The sequence below is a fragment of the Podarcis erhardii genome, assembly GCF_964252035.2.
Source record: "Podarcis erhardii genome assembly, chromosome: 1".
NCBI classification, from domain to species: domain Eukaryota; kingdom Metazoa; phylum Chordata; class Lepidosauria; order Squamata; family Lacertidae; genus Podarcis; species Podarcis erhardii.
Genome location: NC_138497.1, coordinates 58,430,753 through 58,444,997, shown reverse-complemented (window position 1 = coordinate 58,444,997; position 14,245 = coordinate 58,430,753). Strand labels below are relative to the sequence as shown.

Genomic DNA, 14,245 nt, shown 5'->3' with positions numbered 1-14,245 from the left:
GTGGAACGTTCAACAAAATGTCGCAATGGTCTCCCATCACCCGACAGAAACACTCTTGTGTTCAGGTTTCCAGCTGGCCAGCCTTGCCCTTTGCTGCAGCAGTTACGTGGAGGGCCCTGCCTGGCCAAGATAAGCATTGACATCCTATTGAGACTCATCCTGATGGGATTTCAAAAAGGACACCAACACCACTCTTCCTCTGGACCGATGGATCAACCCAGTATATAAGGTACGTGTCCAATGGATCTTTTGTGCAAGTGAATGGAGTTGAGGCCGATGTGCTGGTGTTGTGAGTGGTTCAGGCTCGCCTTTAACACAACTGAAGCCAGAGGTAGCAGGAGTTTTAAATTGCTTCCAAATGCATCCTTTTGCCAGTGCCGACTGTTGGGATTAATGTACACAGATGTTCCTGTTTTATGGACTGTGTAGCTTACTGCCCATTAAACCAGAGTAATGGGAGGCCTCTCCTTGTGCGTATCACTGTTTGAGGGCAGTGGACTCTAATTGAAATCCTGGCTGTTAACTTTATATAAAATGAGGAAGAAAAGGAACCCGGTGGATGGTAAGGTAATTAGTCTTGTAGCTCTGAGAACAGCTGTATAAGAGAATACGTGTTGGCTAAAATAAAGGGCAGGTGAAGAAAGAAGATACAGTAGTAGTTTAAAAACCTTTTTTAAAAAAGAATTGCTGCTGGCTGTCCCGTGCTTCCACCGCTGCCTCATATTGTGCTGCAACATGTTAATTAAATGAGCAAAGCTATTCGCATTTCAGAAACAACCTAGTGACGAAATCAATTGGTAAGAGCACCTCATTTATTGCAACATGGATCTTAAATTTGAATTACGTGTGCTTACCTAGTTTCCATAGTTAATCCTTTTATATTTAATTATATTTTACATTCCTTGATGTTTTCATTTTTGTAGAGAATTGGGTGTGTGTTTTTCAAGCTATCTGTGCAATCGTGCAATGTTATGATTTCCATTCTGACACTGCGGCATTGCTGCACTTCCCATTTCTGTCCCTTTTCAATATTTAGAGCGCAGTCCTATGTTACTTTACCTGCAAGGAAGCCTCATTGAATTAAGAAGGGCCTACAGCTGAGTGGACAAGCATAGGAGGTTAAACCTTCCCATAAAAACACCTCTCTATTTCTCAGCAGTGCTTTAATACTGAACGGTACTGACTCTGAGGTTGCAGCATCTCTGATCCATTTGAAACACTTCCTCAGCTGTATGCAGTGTAACCTTTCACATGTGAACACACAGTAAAATAGATACTTCTGCAATTTTTGCACGTTTTAACCATTCATATTCAAGATCTCCAACTCTTTCTGCCTTTGTTTTGCCAAGATCACCCAGCAGGGGGAACTGTGATGTGTTAAGATGATACCATTCCAGCTGAAAAACCTTTCAAGGCCAAAGCTTGAGTCCTCCACACTTGAGAACTCTCAATTCGTTTAAAAGGGTTGGCAGGCAGACTTTTGACATTGCCTACCAGGGGTCATTCCCACGGCTCAGAGCACCACCTGCAACTGAGTGATCTCAGAGGGGTAGGAGCTGCGCCATTAGCCCAGGTAACTCTCACAAACCTTGGCTGGAGATGAGAGAGTGCTCTGATTAATTAGACTAAAATGGCAAAGCTGTGTCGGGCCAGTGCTGTTCCCAGCAGGAGGCTGGGAGGTGATGTGACCTAGTTGTCAGTGTGATCATTCCTCTGCGTCAGAGAGCCCTGAATGGTTTTGACAGCTGGCAGCACCTAGCTGACTTGTGGGAGAGGTACGTTGCAGGACTGGCGGTGCCCTGGCAGAACGTTAGTGGAGCCTGTTCTTTTTGCAGCAGGAGAAATGACAGCCTGGTGACAGAGTGGTGAAAAGGGAGGAAAGAGCAGAGGAAATCACCTCTTGGTAATTTCTCCCCTGTATGAGGGGAGTGGCTTTTTTATTTTTATGAAAAAGCAAGCAAAGGATTTGCTTATGGTAGCCTAATATTTTTGCCAGGTTATTAAGCAAACGTGCCTTTGGTTCAGGAATTTTGAAGAGGGTGACAGGTTCCAACTCTCAGGCTCCCCCTCCTCCCCCCCCAAACTTCACCCTTTGATCCATCATCCCTGCCTAAGTCTAGCTGTAGCTACAGCATTCAATGACACAGATTCTAGTCCACAACAGCTCATGCCTTCATCCATTTGATAGGATTTAAGGTAGCAAGAGACTCTTTGCTGCAAAAGCATAATTTGCTGGGAACTTTAGGCTCTGAAGGGCTGCTTTTTGCTGATTTAAAAAAAAATACCCAGTCAATGGGCACAGTTCCACTAAAAGGGTATTTAAGCATCCCAAGATGCCAGCCCTCAATGGTGCCTCTGCCTATTGGTTCTGGCATTCTGAATTTTTTGTATTCCTACGGCTTTTCATTCGTTTCCTGTTGTTCTCAGATGCAGTGCTCTTGACTGAGAGCCTCTCTGTTTACGTTACAAGGCTTCAGGGAGCTTTTTAACATGAAGCCCCCAAACTCCCCCCCCCTTTGTCCATCTTTTCTCCCTTCCTTTGTTAACTAACCCCCAAATGGCTTCTGCTCTGGGCCTACTCTGATAGCTACAGGCCATGTCAGGAAGCATCAAGCTTCTAAGGGGGAAAGGAGGGGGGGAGGGGTTTCCTAGGGGATGTGCATGGCAGTGGAAGCTCATTCAGGAGCTGCAGCCTGTGGTTATAGCCAAGCCCCCTGGAGGATACAGTGTGCATTCGGCTTGACAAGTTTGGGTTGCTCTCCTAGACTGTGCTTATGGCCACAGTCCGTAGAGACATGTGTAGGCTAGAGAGAAAAACAGGTACAGCCTGAATTTGGTGTGTTTGCTATGGTGCTTTGTCCTGACAAAGAGGCAAGCTGACTTGAAAGTGAAAACATAAATTAAGGGGCTTCCCTTCTTGGCAGAAAGAACACCTGCAGCAAAACAAGCAACATTCCAACTACAGATACCATTTTCTTCCTTGCGCACATAATAAACCCCTTCCACCCTTATGCCCATGGGCGCTATTTAATGCTGCACCTCGACTTCTATGCACATAATAGGACTTCATACACCCTCAGAAATCTGCTACGGGGGACCCTCTGGATGTGCTAGAGGGAGGAGAGGAAATGGAGCTCCTGTTGCGCAAGTGAAACTTAAGTGTGTGAAATGCTGGGTACATGTGTCTTAACCTTCCTCTTCCTAGAAGCAGCCCCTTTTTCATTGGGGCTACTTTCTGTCTAAGCCTCTGGCCAAGCTGCTAGGTCAGGAACCGGCCCTACCGTTAGGTGACGTGAACCAGCTGCTAAAGAGTTTGCGTGTCCTGAAAGGACAGCAAATTCTTAGCTATTTAAATTATTATAAATTATTATTGTTGGGTATTTTTACTACTAGGGAAGTGGGGGGAGGCACTTGTGTGATTTGATCTGCTTCAGGTGGCTACTACGTACCATGACTGTGTAGGGGGAGTGATGACATCATTTGCTGTTCTGCCTCAGGCAGTAAAATGCCTTTGGCCAGCCTTGGTCTACAGGTTTCATTTGAAGGCAAGTGAGTGAGGTGATAATCCCAGTCCTAGGAGATTTCTATCAGGGAACAATCTCTTAGAAGAGATTGGATTTCTATCCTTTTGAGAGCCGTGAAGCAGGACAGATTTCAACAGGAGCAATAACCCCATCTGTTGAATACTGTGGTGGAAGAAGCTGAGCATTTGGGTACTTCAGGCTCTTAAAGGGACAGTTCCCCTTTCTTCATTTGGGGTACATTGGCTGCCATAATCCCATTTTCATAGGAGTCAAATGGATGTAGGGGCTTGAGACCACAGGTGCAAACTTAAGCATGCAAATTTCTACAGAGCGGATAGCAACACTTACCCTGAACTACTGGCCATCTCAGAAGCAGCAAGGAAGCTCTGCTTTAAGGATTCTTTCAGCTGAAAACCAGCAGCTGAAACCTGTAAACCTCAAAACTCCATTCCTTGCTGAAAGCTATTCTTTCTATAGGATGGCATAACCAAGGCTAGTAAGGCATTAAGAAGGCAGTAGTATCAAAGAAACTGTTTAGCTGTTGAAACAAGACTACCTGCATGCCGTTCACCCAGTCCTAGCTGAGCACAGAATTGGAAGAAAATCTATTTTCCTGAGTGTGTTTGTGTATGCAGAGCCCATCTCATGCATAGTTTATCATAAGGCACTCTTGTTTTTATCTCTTCCTTTTCATCATAATGTGTTCCCTAGCCGCCTTAAAATAACTGAGCTTATACCATCTGTAAAGTTTAACAAAAGTTATGTTGTTAATAAAATATGGTACATTTACATAAGTGACATTAATGTACAGTTAATGTAGCAGACAACATTACAGCAATGCAACAGAATCTATAATTTCTTTTTTTGTACAGATAGCTGAAACAGCTTTTTCAAAATTATTTTCCAGAATTACAACTTTTGGGGATATTCCCAAACAAGCTTGACCTTTTCTGTGATTTCAGGGGTCAGGGAGGGAAATGTGAATTTGTGGGTTCGTTTCTGGTCCAAATTTCAAAAGTGATTGATTGAAGGGTGTATAATCTTACCACCTAGTTTAACAACTGCCTCGGACAGCTACTGTGCAAGAGCCTGTTTGCACTGAGCATTTTTTAACTTTTAGCATTCTGATCCGCTCCCTATTCCTGGCCCACTTACAATATGTGCCGCTCATGAAGTTCCTCCTGGCTTTTTGAAGGGCTAAATTCTTTTACCTTGGCAGCAACGACATTTCAGTACTGTGTGATGTTGGTGTATTATGCAGAAAGATGAAGTAGAGAGAGACAAATGGTTAAGTGGTGAGTGAGAGATGCAAGAAAGTAGACTTGATGCCTGAGAAAAGGTGTCTACCTCAGAGTTAATTTTCTCAGCCATAATATGCTGAAGTGCTTTGACCTTTATCATCCTCAAAACTGATGAAATAATCATTTACAAAGATTCTTAGTTTTGTATTGAATGCTCTCCCAACCTGCCAATGACATGTTAAAACGAAAATGCTTCAGCGCGTGAGGAGGGCAATTCACAGGGTCGGAAAAAAAACTAGATATGATTGTGGAGAAAAACTTCTCTTGCCTCTAAAACATATATTCACACCAAGCAGTCCCACATTTCTATTACACTTCTAGTAACTTCCCTGAAACACTACAACAGGCGTGGGGAGCCTGTGGCCATCTGGATACTGTGGGACTGCAACTCCCATCATCCCTCAAGACTGGCCCTGTTGGCTGGGGCTGATGGGAGTTTGAGGCCAGCAACACCTGGAGAGCCACAGGTTCCCCATCCACGCTCTACAAATACATTTGCAACACATCTCTCTCCCCCTTGCTCCTATACAGCTCCCCTCTATCCTTTTCCTCCTTTAGTCTATTAACAATACGCCCTTCACAGAAGAAGCATCGTTCACTTGCAAATCTCTCCCCAAACAGTGAGCGCTTTGCATAGATGGCATGATGTCTCAGTTTTTTAAATATTCCACCCTAAATGTTCATCCAGTAGAGAATGCAAAGGTGGAAGCAACCCTTGACAAAAGTGTTGGGTGTTAGCAGTGCTATTTTTTCTAGAAAAAGAGGTGCCAGAACTCACCATGAACTCCTCCCTCGTTCTTTTAGAATGGCAATGGCACCCACCTGAGAGGTGCTGGAACTGAGTTCCAGTGAGTTCCAGCTGAAAAAAGCCCTGGGTGTTAGGGAGGAGTTTTGTTCCCAGTTAGCGACTTCCCAACCCTGCCATCTAATTTTCAGTACAGATCAAAGCATTAAGGTACCGATTCAGTTTTGTCACACCCAAACAAGCTGTTGACGTGCAACTAAATGTGGTGGAGAATGTAAATTACAACATACTTCAGAATGTGCATCTCCTTCACAAACATGCAACAGACTGCATGTTTTCCTGCCTGAATAATTTATACTCGCAGCTTCTAATCCAGCAAGCAAGGTTTCCTGAGCTAGACTGGAGTATTTGCTTTGGGTGTCCGTGCCTATAAATCCCAGCTGCACAGTGAATGGTCAGGTCTTTTGTACTGGGGATTTTTGTATCTGGTGGAGGAACTTTCAGCAATCCAGTTGCTGGCGAGGGAAGCCAGCAAATTTGGGCCAAAATCCCGTCCTAGTGCAGTTAGATGAGCAAGTGCTTTGAGCATCCCAGCTTATCCAGACAGGGTCACTGTAGTTCCTCTTGGCAATCACACCCTTGAGGTGATGTAAATGGAATGAAGTCTGCTGGCCAGTGTGGACTGCAAGTCCTGCAGGGGATCCAGACCCTGAACTTTACTGTTCCTGCCATAGATGAGCTGTTTGAAAGGCTCCTGGTCCAACAAGGCACTCATGTGTTTGAGGAAGAAGCCCTCGCAGAAACAGACTAGTTCCTGGGCACTGTGGATCTGAAAAACAGAAGAGCATCATGTCAGATTGGCGGATAAGTGGGATTTTGTATGCAGCTGTCAATTATCGCCTCTCTCTCCCCCACCCACTCAGACAGCTTCAGTGTATGGGGAGGCTTAAATGCTGACAGCAAATGGTTAAGAGGATATTAATCCCGGGGTTAACGAATATTTTCTGTCCCCTGTGTGTGTGTGTGTTTGGGGGGGGGCAGTTCTACTGGGATATTTTAAAGAGGGTAAAAGTCTCCCTCTTTCTAATCCCTTTGTGATCTCCTGCTGCTTGTTGAGCCAAAGTCAAGTAACTCTTAAAGGAAAAGAGCAGCTGGTCAATGAAATAGCCAAGATGATACCTGTTTTGTTATGTGAGGGTGCAATCCATGTGGCACCCCATGACAGCATAATGAGAAGTACCAGATGGCACATGGTATTAGCAGTCAAAGAAATTCTGTGCATATACGATGAGCCTTAGAAAAAGTGGACGTTTAATAAAACACACAAGAGCTACTCTAAGGTACCCTGCTGCTGTGTTGGGAAAGATGGTTCCAGCCCCTGATTATTTATATTCTACTGGGCTGCCACCTCATTGGTAGAAAAACGTTCTGATGATATGTCTTGATAAAAAGTATGTATGATGAGGGAGTCTGTTTCTGGTGTTTCCCTTCCACAGCATCCTTAAAAATATAATATGGGCGTCATAAAGTCCACCACCTTCCCAGTTCATAGAAGTGAAAGTTTCAACGAAGAAGCAATAAATATTTGAAAAATGGTTGTGGTGTTGGATATACCAGGCCTAGTCACTTGTGTCACCCTGATACAACACCTGCATCATACCCCAGTTCATGCTGGAGTTATTGCCTGCTTCTTAACATGATTCTGGTGCTTTTAATAATGGGGTGCTGGGCAGAAATTAAACAAGTGACACTTTCCCTAGAAGGAAGATGCAGTGTTGATTGAAAACATCTGCTGAGCATCTACAAGCCAAGGAGCTGCTTGTGGAATAGGCACAGAAAGATAGACCAATGTAGGATTTATGAACAAGGCCTAACAATTAGTTGACTCTAACTTGTTAAGACTACAGTGGTACCTCGGAAGAGCTTTGCTTTAGGATGAGAACAGAAATTGTGCTAAGGTGGCGCAGCGGCAGCGGGAGGCCCCATTAGCTAAAGTGGTGCTTCAGGTTAAGAACGGACCTCCGGAACGAATTAAGTACTTAACCTGAGGTACCACTGTATTTGCTGCTGCTGATAACGTGTGCATCATTACAACAACACTGCCTTTCCTCTCCTTTTTTCTGAGCGGCAAAGTGGCAAGTCTGTGCCTTAGCTGCACCACTTCACACTGCAAATGGGAGCTTAGAAGATGGGACTGCTAGAAACTTTCTCCACGGCACGATGTCACTGACATCCCAGTTTTCCATGGGTGGCATTCAACTAAATAACTGAGCCAATGCAACAACTCCTCTGCTTGTGCAATGGGACTTCCCTTCTCTCCTTCCTCTGTGTATACCCCATGCCACCCCCAAATTTGCTCTAGAGGAACAGATGGGGGGTGGACATGGTGAGTGGAGTGGGCACAAGTGGGAAGTCATTTCGTTCATTGTATTATTTAATCAAATACTACCCCTTAATGTTCTTCTATGCAGAGGAGCATCTCGTCTGGGATTGCTCCGTCGACATAATTCAAATACAGCATACTTGCTTGTTGTGGACAAGCAAGAAGTGGTGAACTGTGTCCTTTGTGTCCTTCTGGACTTCTCTAAAAGCAAAGCTGGCCAGCCACTGATTGAAACAAGGATCAAAACTAGATTATTCCTTGCTCTGATCAAGCAGGGCTATTCTTACGTTCACAGCACCTGAAAACACTTGCAAGTCTTATTGAGGCTGAATGGAAGAGGACTTGTCCTTTACCTTGGCATATTTATAGATGTTGACGCAGCTTTCGGTGCTGATGGTTTGGGCACAAAGTATTTCACAGTGTCTCTGGAGGCCGTCCAACTGGAATAGGCTGGCAGCAGAGAGCAGCTAGTGAGGATGAAAGAGAAGTCACTGAAGATGACAACGGGTGATTGACAAGGGAAGCTGTGCACATCAAGGAAGCAAAACCGAAACTTGTTTTGTTTTTGCACAGCCTTCCAACTTCCTTGCAAAACTGAACTGTGTAATTGGCGCTTTTCCTTATTCTTGAGCTACAGCATTAATGGGTCAGGAAGCATCTCCCAAAGCCTTAATCAAAATGTTCAGCTCTACAGATGGTAGAATCCTCCTTTGAATTGCAGGAGGGTTAACTTGCCTGAAAATGCCCCTGTCATCATTTCTCTTGTCTATTAGAGAGAGAGAAATGTCAGGGAGATGTGCCAGTTAATCCAATATGGACATTAAGTCCACAGATAACAGAGTAAGATGTAAGAGTGTTTTGGTAGCGTACTATGGCTGTCCCACTTTAGACTGAAGGTGTATTCCCTCACAAAACAAAACAAAACAAAACAAAACAAAACAAAACAAAACAAAACAAAACAAAACAAAACAAAACAAAACAAAACAAAACAAAACAAAATGCATGTAGGAAAGCAGGGCATTAAGAAGTTTAGTTCAGCTCTCTCCATGGATGTACTAGTTTTACTGTTTACAGAGCTTTCTATAGGAGGAACACTTAAAAAACAATTGCTCGGCTATGTGCTGCACAGCAGTAAAATCCAGAATTTAGTCATTTAATGCAAGTATTGGAAATTTTCACGGAGGAGTCCACTCAACAAATAATCCCCACACATATTATGAGGCGGTCCAGTTATGTGGAGTACTGTACTATGTGTGTATCTGAATGGCTGGATCAGTTTTAAGCCCTCCAAAGTTATAGGGAACTGGAATTGTATACCCCACACCTCTCCTCCTCCATCTCCCTGTCCAATAGCCTGAATGTCTAATCGCTGTTTCAAATTCCATGTGTATCAGGCTGAACTGCTTATCTTTCCTGCCAGGGCTAATTCTCCTTGATTACTCTCCATCTCTCTCAGCAACCTTTCCTCCTGACCATGTAGGCAGTCTTGGCTTTATCTCTAAGACCCCCCTCTCCTTTGCGTTGGTTACACAGCTGTGTCACTTCTCCCCAAAAGCCCTCCAACTTCTCTCGGTCTGGTCAGCTTAAATTCTGCTATGCTCTGGCCATTCACCTGTGTCTGGGATGACTGCCATCCCCCCCCAATCATTCAGTAGTTTCTCAGTCTATAATGCTGCCTCCAAACTCATTTATCACACTCATCGCTTAGGTAGTGTGAAGCCTCCTTAAAACCCAATTGCTTGCTTCCCTCACAATCTCTGCTCCTTAAACCGAGCCAATCTCAGCCTCCCAAAGGTCTATTGCACTCTGTTGTGACTCTACCCATTATCCCATACACCCTTCCTAAAGGTGCATGTAGTATTTTATCTCCTTCAAATCCCTTCTTTAAATCTCACCCTTGCCATTAGTCCTTGATCCTCCTCTGAGCTTTAAAGGGCTTTAAGTAAGTAAAGCTGCATTTACCCCACATTTCTCTGTTGCTGCCCCTTTCTCTCTTCCCCCCTTTCTCTTTTGTTTCCCTGTTGCCAATTGCAATCTCCTGCCTATTTTTGTCACACTGTTATTATTTTTCAGTTAAGGCTCTGTGTACACTGATTGGCACCATAGAAAAAGTTAAAAGTGAACAGCCTTGACCTCAAAGCAAAACAATACAGAATAAAGCAGCATGGAGCAATCCTCAACTAGTCTAGACCAGCTGCAACACGAGTGTGTCATGGCATGTTTGTGCCATTTTCTTCCATAATGAACTCTCCCTACTCACGCTGTGATGCAATATGATCACATTTTGAGTTTTCACACCTGCGCATTGCATCGCTTTTATTTGCTGGATGCTCTTCTAAACCTTGCTTTGTTTCAATGAATCTCACAAACAGGGCAATAAGATACAGGTGGAAACATGGACTAGCCTTTAAAAATAACAGCTTAAAACATCGGGATGAGAGGAAGGTGGCAAATACAGAGTGAAAAAAAGAAACAGCAGACATAACGCTCCCCAGATTCCAAAACTGTGGAGCATCTAACCCGGGGTGTGTGGGGAACCTTGAGCCTTCCAGGTGATGCTGAACCATAATTCCCATCACCCTTGCTGATTGGCCATGTTTGTAAATTACAGTGGTACCTCTAGATACGAACGAGATCCATTCCTGAGCCCCGTTTGCATCTAGAGGTAAACGTGACTAGCGACGGCACATCTGCGCACATGTGCGTCGCTTTTTGCCGCTTCTGCGCATGCTCGTGACATCATTTTGAGAGTCTGTGCATGCACAAGCGGCGAAACCCGGAAGTAACGCGCTCCGTTACTTCTGGGTTGCTGCGGAGCGCAACTCAAACACGCTCAACTCAAAGCGTATTCAACCCGACGTATGACTATATAACAACCTGGTTGTAGATTTTGATCTAGCTGACCCAGTATGTTAAATTGACAAAAATGAACTTCCACCTAACTTGAACCTTGTACTATTAATTTTCTACATAAATGCACAGATTAACTAGTCTACGGGCTCCGCATTTCCAGTCACTGAGCCACAAAGTGGAGTATCTGTTCTCAGAGTATCACTTTTCCTCATCCTATTATTATTATTATTATTATTATTATTATTAGCCACTCTGGGCGGCTTCCAACAAAATATTAAAATACAATAGTCCATCAAACATTAAAAGCTTCCCTAAACAGGGAAGTGCTCTTTTAGTTTCAGAATATATCACATGGGCACTCAGTCTAAACTCTTAGGAAATCATTTGTCAAACAGCACAGTGTGCCTGCAAAGCACAAATTTTGTGGTATAGATACACGTCCTCAATATTATTGATACTAACATTTCTATTCCGCCAGTCCTATGCAGGCAATTAAGAGTTCATCCTTCCACAATGCTTGTTTTTAACCTTTTTCCTTTTAAATTGTTTTTAACTTTTGAAGGCTTTTATTGTATCTTTTTAATGCAAACTGCTTTGGTTTATTGGCATATAAATAAATAAATAATCCTGAACCAGCACAAGATGACAACAGACCAGTGGTTCTGAAACTATTTTTCTCTGGGCTGCACTTTCAGAATAAATAGTTGCTCACACCACACTGAATTTCTTATTGATCAGAAATACATTGGAAAACATAAAGAAACAACTCCTAGAAGTGCTTGATTTACAACACAGAGCACGACTATTTTATAACATGATCATAGGACATCCAGAAAGTATAAAACAATGCAGCTACATAAGAACATGAATCATTCCCAAAATATAATGATAAATGGCAACCAGGATTGTCCTCAGAATCACTTGATGCTCTTGCTCTCATTTTGAAAAGATACCTATCCATATTCTGGGGGCGGGGGAGAATTCTGTGAAACTATACTATACTATACTATACTATACTACACTGAAATGTTTAAATGTTTCTGTAATTGTCCTTGCAACTTCCTGCCACACTTGCCATCCTCTCCTGCCACACCCTTTGAGAACCATTGCAATATACTGAAAGGGGTTGGGAGAAATGCTCTCACCTCTAAAATATCAGCAGTAGGAATTTCCATAGATTCTGTTCCTCCATAATATAAATATTGCATCAGCATCTGAAACAGGAACACAGCCAAAGCAGTGAGAAATGCGAACTCGCAGGTTTGCCTTGGGAAACTGTCACACAGCAACTTGGCTCCCAATACAGAAACTTTCCGTGATTATAAATTAAAGCAAGTGCAATATGCAATATTAATTTCCGTGTAAGCTCTTTACTATTCAACTCTGGCGATGGACCGGTCTGGCCAGCAAAGTCTGGATGCAAACATAGCAATTGCAGCTCAGCTCGAGATTAAAATACAGAATGTCTCCACTTTGCAAACTGAGCTGCAATTGCATTTTTCCTATATAGCCAAAGCACAAAAAATAAGACAAAATAAAAAAATTCCTTCCAGTAGCACCTTAAAGACCAACTAAGTTAGTTCTAGGTATGAGCTTTCGTGTGCATGCACACTTCTTCAGATACAAAAAATAAGTGATTGATGGCTGAGGAAAGAGTGCAAATAAACGGATCCTTGTGTCAGTTCTACACAATGTTACTTTTAGGCTTTCAGTTTTCCAGCTTCAACACATTTTCCTGTAGATCTTTAAAAACAGATCTGGAAAGTGGGAAGAGCTCCTGAGTGCTGGATTTCAGTGGTGTATATTTTTGTTTATATGCCAATGCCAACTCTCCCTTCACATGACAGACTGGACATTAAGGTTTGCAGATGTTTGAAAAAGAGAGTAAAAGTTAAATATTCCAATCCTTTTAACCTTTTGACCATTAAACAGATTCAACAGAAAGGCTGCACATTTTCTGACTCTATTCAGACCTAACTTGCTTAACATGGCACAAAAATTATGCCTCGTAACTTCCAGCAGATTTTGGTGACTGTTTACACAAGTACAGTTTGAGCTGTGCTAGAAGTCCCAGTTACATAGCTGTCAACGTTTCCCTTTTTTTAAGGGAAATTCCCTTATTCCGAATAGGATTCCTCGCAAGAAAAGGGAAAAGTTGACAGCTTTGCCCAGTTATCTCTGGTATACATTTGCTGTCATGGACAAAAGTAATGTGTGAATTAGAAGATCTTGGACATGGTTAATAGCAAAAACAAAACAAATTCCTTCCAGTAGCACCTTAAAGACCAACTAAGTCAGTTCTTGGTATGAGCTTTCGTGTGCATGCACACTTCTTCAGATACACTGAAACAGAAGTTTCCAGACCCTTCTATATAGTGAGAAGGTGGGGAGGGGTGTTACTCAGAAGGGTGGTGGGAATGGGTGATTGGCAGATAGCTGTGATGAGCCTGTTGACGACTCTTAACGACTGCAATAGGTCTTACAGGAAAAAGCAAGGGGTGAAAAGGTGAAAAATGGCTTTGTCATGTATAATGAGATAAGAATCCAAGGTCTTTGTTCAGACCAGGTTTCTCCATGGTTTTAAGTTTGGTGATAAGTTGTAATTCAGCAGCTTCTCTTTCCAGTCTATTTCTGAAATTCCTTTGTAGTAAAACAGCTACTTTGAGATCTTGTATAGAATGTCCTGGGAGATTGAAGTGTTCTCCTACTGGTTTCTCTGTCTTGTGATTCCTGATGTCCGATTTATGTCCGTTTATTCTTTGGCGTAAGGTCTGGCCTGTTTGTCCAATATAGAGAGCTGAAGGACACTGTTGGCATTTTATGGCATACACAATGTTAGACGATGAGCAATTAAATAGTCCCGAGATGGTATGTGTGATGTTGTTGGGGCCAGTAATGGTGTTGTCCGGGTGTATGTGTTTTTTCCTGTAAGACCTTGCTTTTTCCTGTAAGACCTATTGCAGTCGTTAAGAGTCGTCAACAGGCTCATCACAGCTATCTGCCAATCACCCATTCCCACCACCCTTCTGAGTAACACCCCTCCCCACCTTCTCACTATATAGAAGGGTCTGGAAACTTCTGTTTCAGTGTATCTGAAGAAGTGTGCATGCACATGAAAGCTGATACCAAGAACTGACTTAGTTGGTCTTTAAGGTGCTACTGGAAGGAATTTGTTTTGTTTTGACTATGGCAGACCAACACGGCTACCTATCTGTAAATGGTTAATAGCAGTTCATCACCAATGCAAAAGTGACACCATTACATGAAAACTGCTGCTGAGCTGAGCATTTCAGCAATCTCTGATTCACAAGCTGCTTTGTCCACATCAACAAGTAACCGGGGATGGATTAAAGCGTTTGGTTGGACAAATGAATTTTGGGTAGATCTCAATTTGATGAATGAATTTTAGAGTTCATTTATATTGGTTTCTTCTTTTGAA

General features: G+C 42.9%; 1 protein-coding gene across 1 annotated transcript in view; it reads right to left on the bottom strand.

The window, feature by feature from the left end:
- Positions 1–4,267: 4,267 nt before the first annotated feature.
- Positions 4,268–14,245, bottom strand: part of ABTB2 (ankyrin repeat and BTB domain containing 2) — a 162,129-nt gene continuing 152,151 nt past the window's right edge. The window contains exons 15-17 of the mRNA XM_081834584.1: positions 11,952–12,020; positions 8,307–8,420; positions 4,268–6,399 (exon numbers count right to left, since the gene is read on the bottom strand). Of these exons, the coding sequence (XP_081690710.1) occupies positions 6,202–6,399; positions 8,307–8,420; positions 11,952–12,020 (381 nt within the window). The 3' untranslated portion in view covers positions 4,268–6,201. The remainder of the gene's footprint in view (positions 6,400–8,306; positions 8,421–11,951; positions 12,021–14,245) is intronic.